Source organism: Candoia aspera, chromosome 5, assembly GCF_035149785.1.
Source record: "Candoia aspera isolate rCanAsp1 chromosome 5, rCanAsp1.hap2, whole genome shotgun sequence".
In the NCBI taxonomy this organism is placed as follows: Eukaryota; Metazoa; Chordata; class Lepidosauria; order Squamata; family Boidae; genus Candoia; species Candoia aspera.
This window is the reverse complement of record NC_086157.1, coordinates 75,550,536-75,574,043: the sequence shown is the minus strand read 5'-3', so window position 1 is coordinate 75,574,043 and position 23,508 is coordinate 75,550,536. Positions and strand designations below refer to the sequence as shown.

Below are 23,508 nucleotides of genomic sequence, written 5' to 3'. Positions count from 1 at the left end.
CTCATTCAGCGAGTAAGCACTGTGTAACATACGATGGGGTGAGGTCTGCTTCAGGCATAGCCTCCTCCAGGGTACATATCAGTGGGTCCCACGTTTCATTCAGTGAGGACAGGAGGATATACCATCTTGTGAGAGGTGTAAATTCCATTCCTCTCTCCTGCAACTCAACAAACAGCTGCTGAATATAATGCAGGTGCTCAGGAAGGCTATCTCCTTCTGCAAGGTAGGCTTTGTACAGCTTTTCTGTCAGAGTAACTTTACTCCCTGCTGTTGCCCTTATATACAAGTCTCTTAAAGTGTCCCAAAGTTGCTTTGCAGACTGCATACCTTGCATGTGGACTAGCTGATTGTCCTCAACTCCCAGGATAATGGTGGCTCTAGCCCGCTCATCCTGTCTCAGCCATTCAGCACTGGGATTTGGGGGGGTTTGCTCACCAATTGGCAGCCAAAGATTCTCTCTGCAAAGATACATCTCCATCTTCAGGGCCCAATTCAAATAGTTGGTCTCTGATAGGCACTCCAGAGGCATCGCTGAGGGCTGGGAGGTAGCCATGGCTTCTTCCTTCTTTTGCAAGTCACCTCAGCTGGCTTCTTTGTCCTGTAGACCAGCAGTTGCTGGAAAATCTCCACGTGGCTCCAAAGAAAATCTTCACAGGTCTTTGCTACCTGCCTTTAAATTGTGCATGAGGTGTGGAGCTGATCTCTCTATTCTCTCTGGGGTTTTACTGGGCTTCTTAGGTTTACTGGGCTGCTTATTGGGCCCATAACCTGTTGGCAGATTGCTAGGAAAGCCTTTGGCCCAGGAGAGATCAGAAAAGTCACACACCAGGCATTTCTATAAAAATAATTTTATTTACAGAAAGCAAAAAATATTTAAAAGCTTCTGCATTCTTACAGGCTCTCAGTGAGAGCTGCTTAACTCTCAACGTGCCTACACAGAAGGGAAACTGAAACTAAAACAAGTCCAGGGAAGTTCTTCCCCCCAGGTGCAAAAATTAACATCCGAAAAGAGGACAATTAAATTCAACCTCTTCACTTGGCCAAAATGATTAGTTACCATAGTAACCTTAATCTGTAGTAGAAAACATATTAACATGGACCTCATCAACTTCTGCCTTACAACCTACTTTCAGTTTGATGGAGAAATATACCAACAGATCAAAGGAACACCCATGGGATCACCAATTTCAGGACTTATAGCAGAGATTGTAATGGAGCATCTGGAAAGGATAGCACTCCCACACATATAACCCAAAGTATGGATCCAGTATGTAGATGACACTTTTGTCATAATACAAAAGAAACAACTGGAAGAAACCCACAAAACCATCAATAACATCTTTAATGGAGTAAAATTCACAAGGGAGGAAGAAAACAACAACTCACTACCATTCCTGGACATCCTCATCAGTAGAGGAAATGATGGTAAGTTAGAAACACAAGTCTACAGGAAAGCTACCCACACCAACCAAGTGCTCTATTACCAAAGTAACAATCCAACCTCCCACAAGAGAAGCTGAGTAAGAACATTATTCAGATGAGCACTTACACACTGCAGCAACCCAGAACACCAGAAAAAGGAAAAAAATCATCTTCCAACAAAATGGATACCCTCTCAACTTTATCAGAAAATGCCTCACCACCCAACCCACTACAACCCAACCAATGGAAACTATGAAAAGAATAACACTGCCATACATCAGAAACATCTCAGAAACCACCAACAGACTGTTACAACCACATGGCATCACCATAGCACATAAACCAACTAAAACTCTTCAAAACATATTAAGCAACCCAAAGACCCAATAGCCCAAGGGGAAAAAAAAGGAGTTATTTACAACATACAATGCAAAGACTGTAACAGCCACTATGTAGGACAGACAGGCAGAAGACTAGCAGAGCGCATCCACGAACACCAACTAGCAGTCAGAAGACACAATGAGAACTCCTTAATCTCAGAACACATGGACAGACTCAACCATAGTTTCAACTGGGAAACTGTGAGCATCCTAAACCAAGCCAAATCCAAAAACGCCAGAGAATTCCTGGAAGCTTGGCACTCAGACAAAGCAGCCATCAACAGACACATAGAGGTAAACAACATTTACGTACCATTCAAAAGAGACAATAGAAAAGCCAAAAGACCAGTACACTCCCTTGCCAGCAATCAACACCCAGATATGCAAAAATCAACACTAGGATTAACACCAGATGAACCGTCAAACAGCACAATACACCCTAATCAAGGAACTATTAACTCAGGCAATCAACCAAGCAGCAAACAACAGCCCAATCAAAGAATTCCCAAGGAGAGAACAACACCCCTACCAACACAAGCAGGGCAAGCCAAGGTATATAAACTGAGAGCAAGGCCCACTACCTCTTTGCACTGAAGATGTTGCCTAGTCTGGCAATGAAATGTCTGCCAGAAAACAACAAGGCTCAGAGAGCACCAAGGACTCCACAGAAATAATTTAAACAAAGTCTCTCCATTTACCTTTGTGCTTCATTTTGCTGATAGGGACCTAGAAATAGAAGATAGTCTAGCTTCTCTTAGGACATGGTATTAATAGCAGGAGGACAGAAAAGCAGGTTGTACAAAGTTGGGAAGTCTTAAAACTTCCAGAATGAAATATGAGGATCAGAGGGGATTCTGGGGAAAAGAGTCTAAGTAATGGATGAGCTGGTTGGCAGCTCAAAGTGTTACCATGGCTAAAAAGGATTAGTCAGCCCTAGTAGCTGTTGAAGATGGACTGTGTACTATTGGTTTCCATCCAGAGTAGAGTTGACTGGTAAACCTGAAATGAAGTGATAAATTTCCACTAATTGAGATTCACGGGATACTGGGTGAGACCAGAAGAAAACGCACTGGAGTGTTCAAGGGCCCAATCTGGGGAAGAAAGCATGCTGAAGAGGAAGAGCACTGTGGGAAACCCAGTTAGATAACCCAAAAATTCATCTGGAGTTGAAGGGGACAGAACATAACAATATCAAAAGTTTGCCTGCCATAGAATTAACTAGATACTTGCCCATCATCTCTATAGCTTGAGATTGGTTGGTACCATTAATTAAGCACTTTCCTTAGACCTAGAATAGTAAATATTGGTAGTGCTAGGACTAAGGTCCAGAGAGAGTGCACATGTGTTAAGCACACATCATACTGTGTCTAGAATTGCTTTCTTGGAGTGCTTTCAGAACAAGCACAGCTCTAGACTGTGTCAGCCTATCAGTTGGGAAAGAGAAAATTGTCTGTTAAAGAATGTAAGATAATGTTGAAGTTGGTAAAAGTAAAACTACTTGTCTGCCAGATAAGCCTTAGCTTTTATCCAAACTACTAATCTCTGTCTTTCTTTCTTATTGAAATAAGAGAAAAATCTGGAAACTGAGTGATTTATTATTTTTTTTAATATAATTTTTCTTTGCACTAGTTCGCAATCATCCAAAGCCCTCCACCACACATCAATCACTGCCAACAGATGAAGTGATGCTCCAGGAGCTCTCTAATGGGCAGACACCTTCAGGTCTGAGGAGGTAGGCTTGGTTCTCTGCATTGTCCTCTTAAAAAGATGAAAATAGAATCAGAGTTGGGAGTAGCCATGTAAACTACTAAATTCCCCTTGCGCAATGCACTTCATACAAGATGAAGTCTTCACTGCAGATGCTGCCCAGTCTCTGCATAAAGACATCCAGTGAAAAGGGGCCCACCATCACTCTTGGTAATTAGTTCCACTGTCAAACTGCTTTTACAGGTAGGAAGTTTAACTTCAAATCTCACACCATGAGAACCAGTACAGTGTAATAGTTGAGGTGTAGGACTAGGTGTTGACCCAAGTTCACAGTCATCCTCAGAAAAGGAAACTTGCTGTCTCCCAAACCTATCTCACAAGGTTGTTGTGAGCAAAAACTGGAATAGGGAGTACCTGAACAACTGGAGGACAGGCAGGATATTAATCAAACAAATTCAAATCTTCACTGCTATAATTTAAATCCAGTATGCCACATTGTGTACTATGTGGTGATAGAGAACATATTTTGAGCATCTTCTTTTGGACATTATGTAACTGCCAAGTCCTTGACGTTCTTTTTCTAGATATTAGTTTCTAATTCCTGATCTTCCTTATAGTCCTTCTCTAAATCTGTTCCACCTTATCTGAATCTTTCTTAAAATGTAATGCTGAGAACAGAATACAATACCTCAATAAAATGCAATACTTTGTTCTACCAAAGCAGAACAAGTATTAGTTCCTATCACTTAGAGATTTTACTTCTTTTGATGCAGTATAAAATTGTGTTTATCTTTTCTGTTGCCTCATCCATGCTGAGTAATATTCAGTTTGCAATAAATTACTGTCAGAAGTACTTTTACCAAGCCACACAATACCTGCTTGTTTTTTTATTTTTGAAGTGAACTTTGGATTTGTTTATTAAATATCATTTTTTTCAGCACATTTATCTAAACTAGCTTGATCTCTATCAAGATCACTTTTAAAATTATATTTAGTTCTCCCACCCAATTTTGTGTTATTTGCAGACACAATCAGCATTCTCTTTTTCATACTAAATGTTGGCAAGATATGGAAGTCTAATGGCATTTAATTTTATTTATTCCATCTTTTACATGCCACTCATTCCAATCTTGTGTACCTACCATCTACAGTTCAATTCAGAATATCATATAACAATGAAAGCTATTTAAAACTTGCAGCATAAAAATTCTAAAGTAAAAGGGTTGGATAAAAAATATTAGCCTCCTCCTAAACTGTAGCAACAAAGCCAGCCTTTGATTCCACCTAAGATCTATTATATTAGATATTCAAGATTTTTCTTTCCTGGATTGGCAACAAACTCCTGATCAATTCTTGCCGAATAATTGGTCATAAGTTCTTTTTTTATATAATTTTTAATTAAAAGTTTTACAAAGCTCATAAAAACTAACTAATAAAGAGTAGAAGCAAGCAAGCAGCTTCTGATTTCCTTTGCAGCAAATATAAGTACAATTACAAAGTTATCTCTTTATGATTACAAAAAATAGCTCACTTTTTTCTACTAACCAGTGGTTTTTTTCTAATCATCCAAACCACAAATTGTAAGTGCATTTTTTTCTGTTTCATGCAAAAAGTCTATAACGGGTTTCCATTCAACCATAAATGTAGATATTGTTTTTTCTCTAATCAAAGAAGTTAATTTAAAAGGCTCATAAGTTCTAATCTGGTTTTGAGATGGTACAAATGGTCTGATAGTTATGAGATCTTTCCATTCAAGAACATCAGCAGTATATGAAGATAAACAATATATATCCCTGTCATTTAAAATTAAACTAGTCTTTTACGTGGTATTCATTTCAGCAACAACAGAAATATATTATCAGGGATGTACCTACAGACAATCCACTTAATGCAGAAATTAACAACAGTGGGAAAGTTGAAACGCCTTTCCAGATATGTAAACATTCATAAAACATGAAGCTGTCTTAGTAGATTAATTTAATTCAGGTTTCTAACTCTAGAAATGGTAAAAAGGAAGCTCACAAGCATGACAATATCTGATTTTTCAGAATGTTGCAATCACAGATATTCTTCCTCTGAACATAGATGTTTCATTCTTAATAATGACTATGACTAAAGTTAAAAATGTGTCCAATTTTGAGGATGGCAAGGGCAAAGTTCTCAGTGAGTAGACCATGGATTATATGAAGTAGTATTTGTTTGTTGATCCTTTATCTATTTTGTAATTGATTTTCTACTGGATCTACAGAGGCCTCCAACGGGAGGATATGGGCGGGGATAAATTAGATAAATAAATAAATAAAATTGCTCATTAATATGTCTAATCAGTACCCTTTGTTGCAGGACATTAGAGCTATACAAGTAGCAGAACTTGCAAGTGGAATCAGTGTTAAAGTTTTGAATCCAATTACTAAAAAACTAAAGTCACTTTCCAGTTAAGGTCAACTCCTGATAGACACATCCATATGGCTTTTGTGGTATGATAAGGATCCAGGATTTCTTAAATCAGGGTGCTTTATTTTTTTTTCTCAGTCTAACCTAGAATTCTAGGCTTCCCAGATTCTAAGTACTAACAAGGGCTAACCTTACTTAGCTTCCTAGATCAGCCAAGGTCAGTAAGGTGCTGCCATCACTGAGTTACAGTGTATCAGTGAAGCAGAGAGGCACTCTGCAGTCCATCCATACTCCTGAACTGAATTCAGAGAGTGCCCATCTTTTGGGGGAGCGGGGGTGCTGCAGGAAAAAAAGGGAAAAGTACAATTAGGGAGCATAACACAACATAGCTGGTAATGTATTTCTATGGGGATAAAGCAAAACATCTCATATTCTTTGAAATGTTACGCTTTCCCTATCGGAAACATCTTATTACATTTGTTAGATTACATATTGAATGTTTATTTATGTAGGAAAACTACCAAAGGAGCCTAGCAACAAGCAGGCTAGGCTAGCCTTTGTTTTTTCTACATAATCGTTTTTTTGAAAATGGCATTTCCCACCTGCTGTCTAAAGTGATGCATTTATTATTGCTGAGTAGAAGCCATGAAGCAAGTTCATGAGTCTTTCTGCCCATGTTTTACAGAATTCTTTTATGTTCTCAGATCTCCACTCTGATGCTAAGTTGCAGCTCCAGACTTATTTTGCTAGCATATTTCAATATTCAGCTGTGATGAAGAATTCTCCTAAGCAGAATTTAATGGTGACTATAAACCACAAACTCATATCTGAAGATTTTCCTTTACATACATGAACACTGGTGATAACTTTGGATGGACTTGAAAGCTAATCATGATTGCACCTTGGAAAGTCTTGCATGGGATACCACCATAGAATGCCAGGTTGTACACAAGACTGGGAAGCTGAAAAAAGCAAGGCAGTGCAAATCACTTCCAGACTGCTGTGAAGAAAACTGAGGTGTTCTCTCTTGTGGTGGGGTTCTGTCTGTCATTAATGCAATGGTATTGTTCTTTGGCTAAAAGTAACAGATGACTTTATTATTTCTTTTTTAGTTTCTTGTATGGAGTGTTTTGGTTTTATTTATAAAGGATATGTAAGCTCAAAGTTAATAACAATTGGAGCAGCATATAAGCCCAATAAATAAATAATGAAAACTCTGTACTGATAGAGTCACCAGGAGAATAGTGCAACTCACGTGCCTTTTTAAAGAAAATCTACTGTCCTGTAAAATAATTCCCTGGAAAATATACTATTAGTCCAAAATTCATTAATCTTTGTGAACTGGTTCTTGCAAGATATGGTTTTAATGTAATGAAGAGATGTTCTCATATTTCCAGCAGAAGAATGCAAGCTATCTGAAACTTAGTAATTTCTAGAAATAATACTATGCCTGCTACGTAGGTAAATGTAGTTTCTCATTTTGGAAACTTCCCTTAAATGGAACTTGAACATGAATAACCCAGCTTATTTATAATGAAAACACCAAACAACTAAGAAATTATATAGCTTAACTTGGTGCTATGTAATAACCCAGAATTAATAAACAATGTAAGGAAAATTTGGATGGAAGCCGGGATTTATACTTTGGCTCAATTAATAATGAAAATGAATTTTTATTTCCACTTTAAAGGATAAATATTACATGCTGGGTACGGCTTGGCAATTACATTTATTGACTTATCAATTTGGATCTGTGTTTTCATCCTTGGAAACATTAGATCTTCTACAATAAATTACTAAATCATATGACACAGCACACACAAACACACGGACTTACTCTGTAAACTTCTGATCATTAATCAATTCAATATACACACTTCAATAGCTGATTCCAATAGAATACCTGAATAGAATAAATAGAGCAATAGGATAAATAGAGATTCCTATTTGCCTATATAATGGAAAGGGTTGTTGACATGAATTCTAAAAAATCTATAGACCTTAGATTACATCTTATGCAACAAAAAGTAGTATTTTGGACTCCATTGCATTTTTTGAAGAAACTTCATGCTGGAGATGACCTCAGATTAATAATTTCATTTAAATGTTTGTACAGTATCCTATAATTGTTCCATTTTAGAGGAAGTAGTTACAGATATTATTCAATTTTGAAACAAGCTTTATATTTTCAGATGTTCATATTCTTAACTGTAGTCCTATCATGTGGAAATTGACATCTAGACAAAGAAAGTAGACTCTCCATGCCGATAAGACTTACTCTTCAGCCCTGAAAAGATAAATATATGGCTATGCAATGGGCTGCAAAATTGATGTTGAATTAATCACTTACCAGCATAGATTATACATGGATAATTGCCATGAAATGCTTATGCATATTTTTTTAATTATATGTATACATATCTTGTCAGTATATGCCCTGCATTTTTTAAAGGTTTTTGGGTTTTTTGTATGTATACTGTTTACTTCTGTTTTTTATATTCAATTAATAAAGCCCTCCAAATTTTTTAAAAGCTGTCTTACTAGGTACTGCTATTGCCATAGCTTATTGGTTATCTGAATATTCTATTTATTACTGCTTTAAATGATGTACCTCTGGCTTATGTGACAGGATTTTAATGAGCTAAAGTAAAATAGTGTCTTGTACTACACCTTGATAAGCAACAAAAATAGAAACTGCTAAATTAATGTTAGATTATGGGGACTGGGTTATCTATGGACATGGATCCCAGAGCACCCCCTGCTTTTCAGAACTCCAGAACAACACTGGAGGAAAATGAAGACTGAACCCAACTGAACACAGGTAAGAGCCTTTTTTAATACCTAGTGGCAATAAAGGCCGTGAACTGTTATTTCTCTGCCCTTATTTTTCCACAGAGTGTCAACTGGTGGCCTAGTTCAGGTAATCTGTTCCCTTATGGATAAGGAGAAGTCATGGGAATACCTGCAGGACTGTTGTGAAGACTATTCTAGGCAAGTGCCAGATAAAATGGCTCAGATTTGCTTGGAATGGGATGTATCATTTACCTCAGGTGTCATGGATTACTGGTTGTAGTTACTATTTTAATCCCTATATGCCAGAGGGCTGTGTGGAAGGAAGGAAGGAAGGAAATAAGAGAGGGATATGCTAAAGAAGTAAAAAAATGAAGATAAATTGCTCAAGAGGCTCAGTAATTTTTACATTTTAATTCAGGTGATTTGTAACAAATATAACACCCCAGTCTTGTTTTAAAATGGCTCTTGATTTCACATGGTCACCATAGATACTTTCTCAAAGGCTTTGCTGTTTGAACTGTCAACTGTTTTCCATAATTTTCTTCCCATTAAGCTTTTGTACTTTCCTTTATGGATAGTCTCATCCAATCAGCAATTCTGACAATTCAGTCAGGAGACACTCTGTTCTCACAAGTTTCTGATCAATGCCTGTTCATTAAATCTTCATTAAGAGACGCCTGGAGCGCCACTGGCAGAAGACAGGGAGTGAAGATGACCGAACACAAGCTAGAGCCTCTATTAGAGCCTACCTTGTGGCGGTAAGGGCGGCGAAACGTGGTTCTCTGCCCTTATTGCATCTGCAGATAGCCGTCTGGCAGCCCTATTTCGGGTGACTCAGTCCCTCCTCAGAGGGAGCAATACCAAGCTTCACCTTCGGGTTCTGCGCCAGCTGTGCCCATTCCTAGACTGAGATGTCTATACCTGTATCTCTCTCATTTTTCTTTGTTGAACAGAGGTCATCCAGCCATTACAAAAAGCAAATAGTATCTTTATGACTATTCACTGCTACTGCTTTTGAAGTCCACAAATATTTCCCTTATTGCAAAAAGTTCTTCAAAAACAGTAAACACCTGCCAAACGCTTGTTATTAATAAAGGAGGAAGGGAAGAACATTCCTTCTCCCAATGCTATCACATAATACAGGCTTTTTCATCAGTCATTTCGTCTGAATTAGCTAGATTTTCTTGCAAATCTGTTAAGAATGCATTTTTATGCTGCTCAGAATGTTTTCTAACCTGTTATCTCCCATTTTCACAATAGCTTCTTCAATATTGTATATGAAATGGCACTTGACTAAAATCTATGCTGAGACAAAAAACCTTGAACAAATTTTATAAATTTATATAGGAAATAAAATGATTGAATTTCGCTCCTCAGTGTAATGTATATGAATAGTTGACTTTTATATTGCAACCCATGTAACATAAGTTTTTAATTTAACTTTTACATACTGTTTCTTAAACAATGAAAACAGTATCTTTGAAATCATTGTGTTGCAAGTAAAATATGATTGGGTCAGCTGAACTAGGCTCAAAGAATGGTTTAAATGCTCAATAACCACAATTCTTCATGGACCAATTCACACAATCTTTATTTTGTGGTATGTGGTTTCCTTCCTCGCCATATTTATGGCAAAATATCAGTTGATGCATTCACTCTACACATATGGTTAGTTAGACATCAGTACCCATTCACATAGTTGAAAGAAATGTTTAATCATTCATCTCCATCTCACTGTTTGCTAGACTGGGAGAGTCAGGATGGACCTGGATATGGGATTGCTTGGACATACAAATAATTTATTTCCCTAACATTCACCCAAATGAGGTGATTATTTCTTAAGTAATAGATGCAGGGATAGAGCAAACTCAGCTCATTATCAGTGGTGGTAGTATGAGAAGAAAAGTGGCAGCAAAGGAGTTTGAGACAAGTGTGTCAGGCAAGAAGTGTTGGGAATGAGGTCACTGGCTTACTATAAGGATTGATACAGGGTATTTATTCAGCTGAATAAATTTATTCTTGTCCTCATACTGCCATCAGTGAAGGCTAAATTATCCTGTTGGCTCAAAACTGAACAGTGGCCTTAGCTTTTTGAAAATATTCCCTGATTTTTTTATATATATTCAAGGGAGCAGTAGGACCACATCGAAGAATTCATGTATTGTTTAATATTCCTGGTAATTATTTTTACAATCCTTTACTTTTTTAAAAAAAGTTACTGTTTATTCCACAAAAGGAAGTTCTGTTGTCACGTGCACCTATTTAATTATGTGTCCAGAGGAATTCGAATTTCTCCCCTTCCAACAAAAGCTTCTAGTCAATTTTTGAAGTTGAATTTTTGTTCTCTGAGATTATCTGATATCATCTTCTTCCTGCAGGATATCATCTGTTCCTTCTGAAATATCTTCAGAGATATCAAGAGTGGTCCTCCTAAACAAAGAAAAAGGTTTCAATATTTCTGGATAATAACAAACAGAATTGCACATATATAACTTATATGATGTCTAATATTGCAGTTAGAAGACAATCTATTTAAAATCAGTCTCCAAAAAAGACAACCCTTTCATATAGAACTCAAAATTAAGGGTAGATTTTGATCCAAGACAACCCTCCTTCCAAATTGTAGGTACCAGTTATCATACACAGTGTATCTCCTAAATAAACAATGTAGGAACCAAAACTTTTACCTAGCTAGTTAAACTAGCAGCCCAGAGTTCTTGAGACTTTGAGGGCACCTAAATCAAATAATTAAAATTAAAATTTAGGCCACTTCAAGTATTCGGGCAATACAATTATTAAGCCCACTGACAACAGCAATATTATAAAAGGCTTATTCACCTGCACATGTGCCATCAATGGTCCATTTCTCTGCAGCCCAAAAGGCCAAATGAACTCAAGATGTAGCAACATGTAAAACTAAATGGATAAACATTTCAACTTCCTGATTCACTTTAATCAATCCTAAGGTTGTCATACAGAGTAAGATGGATTTAAGGGCTAGATATTTTCATCACAAGACTTCTGGTGGGAACATGGTGGACTGAACTGCTGTCTCATGGGCTCTGCAGGCAGAACTGACAACATGGCAGGTTTTTTTGGGCTCAGGCAGGTTTTTCCTGAAGCCCTGGAGCACAGACAGAAAATGCTCAGAATCATCCCATTTGCCCTCCAGAACAGTGATTTGCAGCCAGAGGATCTTAAATAGCGTTTGCGCTAATTTATCTGGTAAGAGCTGCCAGAAGGCTGGGACATCATCATTTCCAAGCTGCGCTGTAGCCTTAAAGGGATACTAAGACCAGCCGTCCCATTTCTAAATCACCCAATTTATTTCTCTTTATGTATCCCAAGAGAAACTTTTTAGAGCAAGGAGAAGTGAGCTCTCTTGTTGCTTGTTATTTTGGGGATTAATTTTTAAAGAAAATTCTTCTTAAGTTTTGGATTTTGCATTCCATCCAAATATTGAGGGTTGAGATAATGTAATTCTCTCCCTGTTATTATTTCTGCATTAAATTTGGAGACTACTTTTTCCTACACGTTGAATCTGCTGTTCTGAACTTTTAGCTTTCTGCTGCTATTTTCCCTGGGGAGCTGCCTCTTATTGCACTTTCACTTGTGTAAACATCTCTTTGGAAATTTTCCATTAACTCCTACTTTCACTAGTTACGTACCTAGGGGGCACCATAATCTACTGCGTGAGACATGGAGGATTTCAAGCAGACTTTCTTGGATTTCCGTTGTGAGCTTAGCTGGGGATTTTTGGAGGAAATTGAAGAGCTTAACAACAATGGAAACGTTTCTACTAACAGTGAGATTGAGGCTTCTGTTAAAATGCCAGATGAAGATCGGGCAGTCGAGCTGAAGAATTTAAAGGAACAGAACCAATTGCAATGTTATGGAAAAGAAGTTATCTATGGGAGGTTTTTTGCTGAGAAGTCAGAGTTTTTAAAGGGGCAGTTGGGTTGCTTGATCTCTTTATGAAAAATGCTTTGTGTGTATTGTAGAGATATGTAAATATCTGGTTTATTTTGAAGTGGGGTAAGGGTTTAAGAATAATCTGGATTGCTTTTAGGGCTTGTTTGACTTCACTTCTCTTTAATGATTTGGATTAAGTTTAATAAGACACAATAGTAATTGTTTGGTTTTAGGTTTAATATGATTAAGATTAGTATAATTGTTGTATTATTAACTATAATGGCAGACAATTTATATGCTTTTTAGTTTGATTTCTATTATAGCAGACAGAAAAGTACAGAATAGTAGTTGGAAGGAAATAATTAAATAAATGTTATTGGGGGGAAGTTGATTAGGAGGTTTGTATTCTTTTCTTTTAATATAAGGGGAAGGAGCAAATGTATTTAGTGATTTTTATAATGTGCTAATAGAATGTTTTAAAGAAATGTGATTTTGGTTTAATCTAGAGTAAGGGATCGATTATGGAAAATTGTTGCATATTCTTACTTTTAAAAGTCGGAAGTCACCTCTTTATGTAATCCTTAAAAAAAAATTTCTTTTTGTGTTTTTTTCACTTTCACTTTTTTTCTTTTTTGTAGTTTTTATCTCTGTTCTAAATCAAAATTCTTCTATAAAGATTTAAGGGCTAGATATTTTGTGGATGTATGCCTTAATTGTTGATTCCTGGTGACTGCCTGGACTAGTCCCTGCAGTTTTCTTGGCTTCATTTTTAGAAGTGTCTAAAACACTCAGACATCCAGTTGGCTTTGTGCCTTAGGCGAGATTAGGACTCATGATATCAGGGTTTCTTATCTGGTGCCTTAAACAAAACAGGTAGTCCTCGCTTAACAACCATTTGTTCAGTGACCAAAGTTGCAACCGTGCTGAATCAGTATTACGACCAGTCCTCAAAGTTATGGCCCTTGCAGCACACCCACAGTCACATGATCAAAATTTGGGTGCTTGGTAGCCTGCCTGCATTTATGACTGCTTCAACTCCTCCCACCCACCTATCTCCACCCCATCTCTGCCCTTCTGGCTGCCCTGCACTTTGCCACCCCTGCCACCTGAGCTGACCTTGTGAAGCCTCCCCAGGTCTTTGTACGGCATCCTGGAGACCTCACATGGCCTCAGGGAGGGCTTGCACAATGTCAGGCAGGCCTTGGGAAGGCCTTGTAAAGGGCTGGCAGATGCCTCGGCTGGATGCGCCTTTTCAGCAGCGGAAGAAAATGGCAAAGGTCAGCTGGGAGTGGCAGGGGCAGCAGAGTGCAGGGCAGCCAAAAGGGTAGAACATGGGGGTAGATAGGTGGATGGGGGAAGTTGAAGTGGAGGCAAGCATGGCAGAGCAGAAGTATGAGGTCCTCGCCTAATGATCACAACTGGGACTGCTGGAACTGCTGTTGCTAAGCATTGTGGTCACGTGATATTTCACCTAACAACCACTTCGCTTAGTGACAGAAATTCTGGTCCCAATTAGGGATATTAAGTGAGGACTACCTGTACAGATAACACTATGAGGCTGCTTTTTTCCACTGCATACTGTACTAGATAAATTAATCATCAAGGAGACTTACTTCACTTCAAAAAATAATTATCTTATATAAGATCTTAATTTCAAGTACGAATAACCATGAATTGGGTTCCTTAAAACAACTTGACTTCAACTGTCCTTCTGATATACTATGCCTATTCTATCAGGGAAAAACAAATGGTTTGGTACAGCTTACTTTGTAAAATATTTTTATCAACAGGACAAATGGCATTGTAGCAGTCAAAATACAGTCACGCTACAGATAGTAGCACATTTGCATGCCTGACTACATACAAATAGCAAGTCATGTTATTAGTGAAAGTAGCGATGACCTGAGAGGTATGTAGACTGAGACCCAGCTGTTCTTATATAATGGAACAGCGGTGGTTTCTTACCACATTGCCATCTTCATTTCATGTAGCTCACTTTGCTTTCTTTTCCTTCTCTCAATAAAGGTTTCTCCAGTGACTTTTTGCAGTGCCATTAGTAATGCTCCTACAGAGACACTATAGAAAGACACCAAAGGAAATAAATGTAGCTATGTGGGATACAACCAAGCATGAATTACAACAATGAAAGGATCAGACACTTCAAAACAGTTGTATCTTTGCCTCTTTCCTAAACCTTTTCCTTTTAAAAGGAATTTGGGAAATGGAGCCCAATGTTATAATATAAGGGCCCTGGTCTCTGGCTGCTGCTGCTTAATGCCAGGTCAGTCAATAACAAGGCCCCCCTCATATGTGATTTGATCACGGAAGAGGGGGCAGACCTGGAGTGTATTACTGAGACCTGGCTGGGCCCAGGGGGGTGGGTAGCCCTCTCAAAAATGTGTCCAGCCAGGTTTCAGGTGTGGCACCCGGGGCAGGGGAGGTGGGGTGGCGGTTGTCTTCCGAGAATCTCTAGTGGCTTTCAGGGGCCCTGCTCCACAAGTGGCCAGTTGTGAGACCCTGTTCTTTAAGTTGGGTTCACGAGAACAGTTCGGAGTGTTGCTGCTGTCTTGGGGTTGGCAGTGGAGTTCCCCAGGCTTATCGTTCTGGGGGATTTCAACCTGCCATCCCTGGGGCATGCCATGGAGGCAGTTCGGGCGTTCATGGCTACCATGGCAGCCATGGGCCTGTCCCAGATTATTTGGGACCCAACTCGAGACAGTGGCCTCGCTCCGGACTTGGTTTTCTTGTCGGAGCTTTGGCAATGTGATCTGAGGGGAGCGCTAGATCTGTCCCTGTTGTCATGGTCAGATCATGCCCTGGTGTCCCTGAGATTCTCTTGTGCCACCCCACCCCGCAGGGACGTAGGACCTATTTGATTGGTCCACCCCCGGCGACTGATGGACCCGGTAGGGTTTCAGAGGGAGCTGGGGATTATACCCGACGATATACTGCATGGTCCAGTGGAGGTCCTAGCCACAGCCTGGAATAGGGAGGCAGCTGGGGCCTTGGACAGGATCGCACCTGTGTGACCTCTCTTGCCCCATTCAGCCAAACACTCCCCGTGGTTCACGGAGGGGTTGAGAGTTCTGAAGAGGATTAAGAGACGTCTAGAGCGCCACTGGAGGAAGACGAAGACCAAATCTGACCCAACACAAGCTAGAGCCGCTATTAAGGCCTACCTTGTTGCGATAAGAGTGGCGAAATGTCAATATTTTTCTGCTCTTATTGCACCTGCAGATTGCTGCTCAGCGGCCCTGTTTAAGATCACTCGTTCCCTTCTGGGTAAGGTGGATTCAGTTATCCACCTACAGGGCTGTGTGGAGGAGTTTTCTGGGCATATGCAGGATAAAATCGCTCAGATCTGTTCCAAGTTGGACTCTATGCATGAGGCACAGTCTGAGGAGATGCTGAGGGAGCATACTTACCATGTTATCTGGGACCGGTCTGATCCTACTGGGCCTGAGGAAATGGACAGGATCCTCCGGGCTATGAATGCCACCACAAGTCAAGTAGACCCATGCCCTTCCTGGTTGGTAAAAGCAGCCTGGGAGCTGACATGGTTGGGTCCAGGTGATGGTTAATACATTCTTGAGAGAAGGGGTGTTTCCAGCTACCTTCAAGGAAGCGCTGGTACACCCCCTCCTCAAGAAACCATCACTGGACCCTACTGCGTTGGACAATTTTCGTCCTGTCTCCCACCTTCCCCTTTTTGGGAAGGTGGTTGACAAAGTGGTAGTGTTACAACTCCAAAAGATTCTGGATAAAATGGATTATCTAGACCCCTTTCAGTCAGGTTTCAGGACAGGATTCAGGACAGCAACTGCATTGGTCGCGCTTATGGATGATCTCTGGCGGGAGCGGGATGGGAGGAGTGCATCTATCCTGGCTTTTCTTGAACTCTCAGCAGCTTTCGATACCATTGACCATGGTATCCTTTTGGGATGGCTCAGGGAGTTGGGGGTGGGCAGCACAGTTTTGCGCTGGTTCACCTCCTTCCTCTAGGGCTGGTCCCAATCAGTGGTGATAGGGGATGAGAGATCTGACCCTCAACCCCTCTTGTGTGGGGTGCCGCAGGGTTTGGTTCTCTCTCCTCTCCTATTTAACATCTACATGAAACCTTTTGGTGAGATCATCCATCACCATGGAATGCGGTATCATCAGTATGCTGATGATACCCAGTTATGTATCTCCATCCTGGGTAAGTGATGCAGTGTCTGCCCTGTCTCAGTGCCTGGGGGCTGTAGGGGCCTGGATGTGGAACAACAGGCTTCAGCTGAACCCTGGTAAGACGGAGTGGCTGTGGGTTGATGGCTCCCCTACATCCAGGAAATTGTCATCTTTAGTTCTGGATGGGGTTGCACTACCCCATTCAGACCCGGTGCAGAACCTGGGGATCCTCCTGGACTTGCGACTCCTGCTCAAAGAGCAGGTGTCAGTCGCGGCCAGAAGGGCCTTTGCACAACTTCGTGTTGTGCGCCAGCTCCGCCCTTTCCTGGAGCAAGAGGCCCTCCGAATAGTCACTCATGCCCTGGTCATCTCCCATATAGACTATTGCAATGCGCTCTACATGGGGATACCCTTGAAGGGTATCCAGAAGCTTCAACTGGTCCAGAATGCGGCCATGCTGGTAGTTATTTGTGCCCCTAGATCAGCACATGTGACACCAGTCCTGTGCAAGCTGCACTGGGTGCCGGTTTGCTTCCGGGCCCAATTCAAAGTGTTGGTTATCACCTTTAAAGCCCTACATGGCATGGGGCCAGGGTAGCTGAGGGACCGTCTCATCCCCATAACATCAACCCATCCCACCTGGTCAAACAGGGCATGCTACAGACCCCATCAACAAAGGAATTTCATCTATCAGGGTCCAGGAAGTGAGCTTTCTCTGCAGTGGCACCCGCCGTTTGGAATATCTTGCTCCCGGAGGTGAGGCAGGCACCTTCACTTGCAGACTTCTGGAAGAATTTAAAACCTGGTTCTGCCACCTTGCTTGGGATGGGAAAGGCAACAGCTTTTCCAGGGGGTAGTTCGCAACGTAGTGCCTTCCCCATTGAATGGGTGCTTTTCACCATAAGGGTCATATATTTATCTATTTATAATGATATTTTGTATTGCAATCTATGTTTTATGAATTTGTTTCTTGTGTTGTAAACCGCCCAGAGTCCCCCTTTGGGGGAGATAGGTGGTGACAGAAATTTGAAATATAAACCTACCCCAAGAGTCCTCCAATAATGTTGCCTCCAACCAGACCTCTCAAGCCCAAGTGCATTCTGAACAAGCCTCCGGTACAAGCTAGAAATAGAACGCAATCAGAGGAACCAAGGTCTCAATCACAGTACTATAAGAGGCCTATTCTGTTATTTCAACTTCCTCCTTCCCCCATCTTCTGTAATGAAATGTAATTCCAAGGTTGTGCAGATCATAAATTCAATCCCAAATATTTGTACAAGACAAACCAACATTCTCTGCAGCAAACACATGAGGCATGGGCACTATGTGCATCCATACCCATCCATATAGCCATATGTATATCTTTAAATGATCTTATACATATAAGTATGATGTCTACAGTTGGATGTGTGTGCAGGAAATATTAGCATAACACAGGTGTACACATATAGATGTCCCATCTCAGCATCTAATTCAAAAGTGTAGATGTTACTAAAACAACTTAGAACATGGCCTTCCTACCAAGTTCCTTTTTAAGGTCTCTACAGTATTTATGTGGTATAAACAATTATATTGTTTTCAAGTTGTTCTCTGCTAATATGACTACCCATATTAGGACTACTAACTGTAAAAAGTTGTCTCCAATAGCATATTCAAGTGAAACTTCTAGCAGACCTCATTTCGGTGAAAACGAAAATAGCACTTCCCTCCAGACGTATATATGAAGCAGCAGATTCCAGGATCAATTTGGTGCTCCATTCTGCATTAGGAAAATTCTGGGCTCAATAGGTATACAATGGGAATAATGAACAATCCTAAACTGCAACTCATTTCATTACTGTAACTGGGTACTAGAGAAAGTAACAATAAGTGTTAGACTATTCTTTGGGGATTTTCATAAATTTGAAAAAATTATGAAAAAAAAACAAAACAGAAAACCCAAGGAAAACTGTAATATCTTATAGTATCTTCTGCTACACTGTGTGTCTGTGTCACTGAGTGCCAGCAGTATGGAGGATCTGTGGTTTTTCAATGTCCAGCATCCTTGAACATTGAAATTGAAGGTTGTAGTGAGTAATTCCAGAAACTTGAAGCTGTAGTCAGTAATATATAGAAGCAATATTTTTTTCAACTCTGCCCTTTCCAAAGAAGTAAGCAAAGAAGAGAGAAAATACCATTCATTTCGGCATGCACGTTTTTACATGATGCTTGCATAACTCCAGCTGAAATAAAGGAGATTATGGAGCACAGCGCAATAAACTATTTATCTTATTAGCTACTAGAATTTATTAGGGAAACTTCAGCAGGAATTCAGCAGGGCCTTTTCTGTATCAAAGGACTGCTGCAGTTTCTGAACAGCCAGTTTATACCCACAGAACATTTAGATCAGGATCTATGGGATATATATTTTTTGAGTACCTGAATAACTCAAAATATAACCAAGATCAGAAAGCAACTCTGATGTTTATTTTCTCTAATCAGTAGTCTTACCTCCAGCAATGGTATAGTGACTAAGGATGCTTTTATCACGATATACAGACAAGCCAGTATTCACTGTGCTGTAAGAAGGAGAGAAATAATAAGAATTAACAAGAAGAAATTCAAGAAGTATTTATTCTGTAGATTCAAACTTTGGCCTATTATTTTTCAAGCTAGATACTTTTGTAATCTGCAAAGAACATACATATTTTCTTAAATGGGATCAGGAAATTATATACATGTGAAATGTGTCTACATCACAGTTCACATATGAGTAAGAAAAACATCATTTCTCAGTGAACGTATTTATGGCTTAAGCATAATTCACAAGAGATAGAAACTGTATTTTTCACCTTCATGAATACCTTCCAGAGGGAAGTTCATATATAATGTAGGTTTTATTTGGGGTAATGAGTACACAGTACTATTTTGTGGATTTAGGGCAATTTAGCAAAATGAGATAAGAATTTTAAATAATGTGATTTAATAATGATGGTTTTAATATTTAATAATAATGCATTGCATTTCTATTACCAAAAGGGAATACTACCCTGGATTTAAGATAATCCTGTCTCAAAGGAGTATTAGACAGAAAAAAGGTTTATAAACAATCTTGGAGATTCTTTGCCGACTTGCACACCTGCCCCCAATTCTATTTGTGTGTATATAGAGCTGCACACAATCCTTGTTATCCACGGTCTTGGCACCCACAATTCCACTATTTGGAACAGAACCCAAATAGTGAGGCCACCTGCAAACAAGTATTTGCACTGGGAAGAAGTTAGGCTAACTTCTAGGGAGTAAAGGACCTACTGCCAATTTGAAAGATAACCACAGTTCTTAGAAGGCCAACATTCTAGCTTCTGTGGAGGAGAGAAAACTGATCCATATGAAGGATCAGTAACAGTGCCAGTCAGATTTTCAAGCGGCCCCTATGTCCCCACAAACAGCGACACTTAAAAACCCTTCAATCTCTCTCAATTTTGACAATCTTGTTTTGTTCTGTTTTTTGGGGAGGGGACATTTGGGCCATTATACAATTGCTCCTGGAAGCAGAAGATAAAACCAAGCCCTGAGTTTTGCTCAGATCAAGCCTATTGCTTGAGAAGAGGAAAATGCTATTGCAAAAATAAAAGAGGGCACTATGCTATTAGAGATGCAGGAAACAACAGAAAGGGCACAATGACCTTAAGGCAGTCTCACTTTGCATCTAACTACTCATAAATTACAGTAATATTATCCTAGAATTGTGGGGTATTGTAGATTTGTAGGATCATGTATTATGGCCACAGCACCTTGTTCACCTCCCACATGTAACAAGAGACACACTTACTTGAATATTGCTACAAAAGCAGCAACTCTCCAGCTCCACCGCCAGCCATATCGGATGAATCCTCTGATTGCTATACGTTGCATAGATTGCTTTGGAGAAAGTAAGCAAATTTATATGATGTCAAGGCATTCTATATCCACTATTCTTAATGTGAACTCAAGGTGTGCTAACAGAAACCAGGTAAAAGCTCCATTGTATATATAAATCCCTTGCACAGCTTTTTGTTTTGTAAAAGTAACGTATACCCAAACTTCTGCCATTACAAATTAAACCTGATCACAGAAAACAATTCAATTGAATTTAATGGTACCATAAATAAATACTCATTTGTACATGGATGCACAGAATGTATTATTTTAATAAGTGATTCTCAATATTAGATTCAAAAATGTCAGTGAAAAATATTATATAAAATATAATAACTGTCTCTCTGTGGTGCTTGATTTCTGATTTTTGTTTCTCATGTACAAGACAGCAACTAACAAAGAAAATAATTAAAACCTATTTAGAGGATTACATTTAATGTGTGTTCTATTTTTGTCAAATATTTGTCCATACCACAGCATCCAGCCGATTATGATAGACTTCTCCTTTGCACTGCTCAATATACTGCTTTTTGGCATTTACAAATCCAGGGATACCTCCATAGACCAAGCCAGTAATACCCCCTGTAAACGTTGCTTTAATTATATCAATAGTTTCTTCTGGGTATTCATTTTGTTCACTGCAAAAGAAAATACGCTTCATGAAACATATTCAGAAACTATTCAGGGTTAAGACCATTTTATGAAATTATATGTATCCTTCTGAATAATAACAACTGCAGATAAAAGGGAATATTTCTTTTCTAGATAAATGATAATGCTAGCAATATTTTGGATGCATATGGACATAACACTTCACAATGGATTAATGAAATGTCAGTAAATGTTAGACTGATCCATATCTTATTCTGCCTTCTTCCACCTATATGCTTCAAGTGTTAGGGGATTTTCAAAAAAATACCTTTGCAATGGAGTTGAACTAGATGACCTCTGAGGTCACTTGCATCTACCATTCTGAGATAACCTGGCCCCATTCTCTGATTAGCATAATGAGCATTTTAGGTTCAGGATACATTTGAATGTTAGCAAGGCAGACTGAAGCAGGGAAAGATCAGCAATCCACTGAGTCAGAGTCAAAGCACCACTGCATTCGGTCCAGAAGTGGCTAGTTCAGTACTGGGATGTATTTGTATTGGTAGACTGAAGCTCAGAAAAACATGAAACAGGGGCAATGTTCACTAGACACACTAAACCATGATTAACTGAACTATGGCTTACTGAATTCACCCTATTGCTAACCACGCTACTGGTTGACTTGACCGAATACGCTGAGCCACAAGTTCGCCAAATGTATTTTGGCCAAGCGTGTTGAGCGAGCTCGGCAAGTAATAAGGAAAACGCTTTCTGATCGTACACAGAAACTGGGATACGCAGGGAAGCACGAGACTGGGGCTTAATGTCGAAAAAGCGTGTCATTTTTTAATTATATACGTTCCCTCCCGCCACCCACTAGACCTCACCTGAGCTGTTTGCTATTCACTTACTTCCGCCGAAAGAGCTCCCGAAGTCGTTGCCAGCCCGAGTCCGGTGGCTGCAGCCAAGGGGGCGAGCTTCCCTCACCCAACTCTGCGGGCGGCCGCTCCATATTGCAGTTGCCGGCAGCAGCTGCCCGGGAAGTCTTTGTGGGAGCTTCCCTTCAATGCGTTAGTGCGTCGAAAGAAAAGAGCGCCACTCTGTCGCCTGGGCGGATGTAGCGCATCCTGGTATCCTATGCGAGAAACGTCGCGTGAAAAAGAAGCGGCAATGGGGGCGGGCGGTAACTTTCTCCTTTTTACCTTAGAAATAGCATGAGCGCCTGCAGTGATTCTTAAAATAAGCAATGGAGGAAGACCTTCCGTCCTCCTTGACTTCTCCTGCTTCCGGTCGGCCTGCACTTAGAAAGACGTCGTTCTAATATCCTCGGCGTCATCCCCTTTATTCTTCTTTACCCAGGAACAAGCAAAACAAAATACCCTTTATGCTTCCTGTCCCCACCAGCCCGGTCTTGCTTCTCAGCCTTTCAAGCTTTTCTGTCCAAAACCTTGAACCTGTCTCCTTGCATCCCTGATTTCCGCAGCTGCATTTCTTCCCGTCTCTCCACTTTCTCTGAGCCCTGCTGACTACGTTTCTGCTACTTCTTCGACGCTGCATTTTTTCCCTCCGCAACTCTGAGAGGGAGATCCGGAACGTCCTTCAAAACGTTCTCCGCTTAACCAAGACTCAGTGGACAAAGATCCGTTATTACCTAAACAGTTTGTGGGAATTGTCTTGGAAAGGCTTAAACATGTTTTGCTTCTTAACCCTACCCTTGGCCCAAATACAAAAAAGTCCAAGTGGCAGCATGTGCTTCTAATCAGCAGAACTGTATCTCCCCCAAACGTGTTGCATCTATGTGGTTGGAAGGCTGATCTGTGTACATTCTTTGTATTGTTGGGTGGGCATTTACACCTACAGTGTGGGGAAGTGAGAGAGATATTAGGCAGAATCTTAGTATCAATCATACCTTCTGAGAGGTGGAATTACAATTCAGAATTCATACAGGCAACCTGCTTGGTCCTTCAGATCCACATGGGCTGAGGAGGGATGCATCCAGTCACTTATTTAACTGATATAGCTTCCCAATCACTTGATAAGAGATGGCCCTGAAAAATTCTTGTCTAAGTAGCTGTACAAAATAAAGCACTTCCAAAAATCCCATCTACTATTGTACAGACAAACATCCAGCAGGTCAACAATCCACCCACAACTGTCTGCCTTGTGAGGTAGACAGAGAGGAAGCACACCTAGATGAGCTAATTCTATTTTACTGTAAGGTTACATTAACAGAATCTTGCAAGTC

General features: G+C 40.0%; 2 protein-coding genes across 2 annotated transcripts in view; one reads left to right on the top strand and one right to left on the bottom strand.

Moving 5' to 3' along the window:
* Positions 1 to 3,538, top strand: part of LOC134499025 (CD276 antigen-like) — a 35,835-nt gene extending 32,297 nt beyond the window's left edge. The window contains exon 5 of the mRNA XM_063305520.1: positions 3,432 to 3,538. Within this exon, the coding sequence (XP_063161590.1) occupies positions 3,432 to 3,538 (107 nt within the window). The remainder of the gene's footprint in view (positions 1 to 3,431) is intronic.
* Positions 3,539 to 10,268: 6,730 nt separating this feature from the next.
* TIMMDC1 (translocase of inner mitochondrial membrane domain containing 1) lies at positions 10,269 to 22,346 on the bottom strand. The gene is made up of 7 exons (XM_063305519.1): positions 22,175 to 22,346; positions 21,145 to 21,310; positions 20,587 to 20,675; positions 19,266 to 19,333; positions 17,819 to 17,897; positions 14,574 to 14,684; positions 10,269 to 11,126 (listed from the first exon to the last, which is right to left on the bottom strand). The coding sequence occupies exons 1-7, from the start codon at positions 22,273 to 22,275 to the stop codon at positions 11,048 to 11,050; spliced, it is 693 nt and encodes a 230-aa protein (XP_063161589.1). The 5' UTR covers positions 22,276 to 22,346; the 3' UTR covers positions 10,269 to 11,047.
* Between the last annotated feature and the right edge of the window lie 1,162 nt (positions 22,347 to 23,508).

Bases quoted from the DNA above. Each gene is read 5' to 3' on its own strand.
- TIMMDC1 (XM_063305519.1), bottom strand. From the start codon at position 22,275: ATGGAGCGGCCGCCCGCAGAGTTGGGTGAGGGAAGCTCGCCCCCTTGG. The intron at 14,685-17,818 runs GTAGGTTTATAT...GTCTTTCTATAG, and splicing joins ATTATTGGAGGACTCTTGGG to TGTCTCTGTAGGAGCATTAC. The intron at 11,127-14,573 runs GTAAGAAACCAC...TTCTTTGTTTAG, and splicing joins GAAATGAAGATGGCAATGTG to GAGGACCACTCTTGATATCT.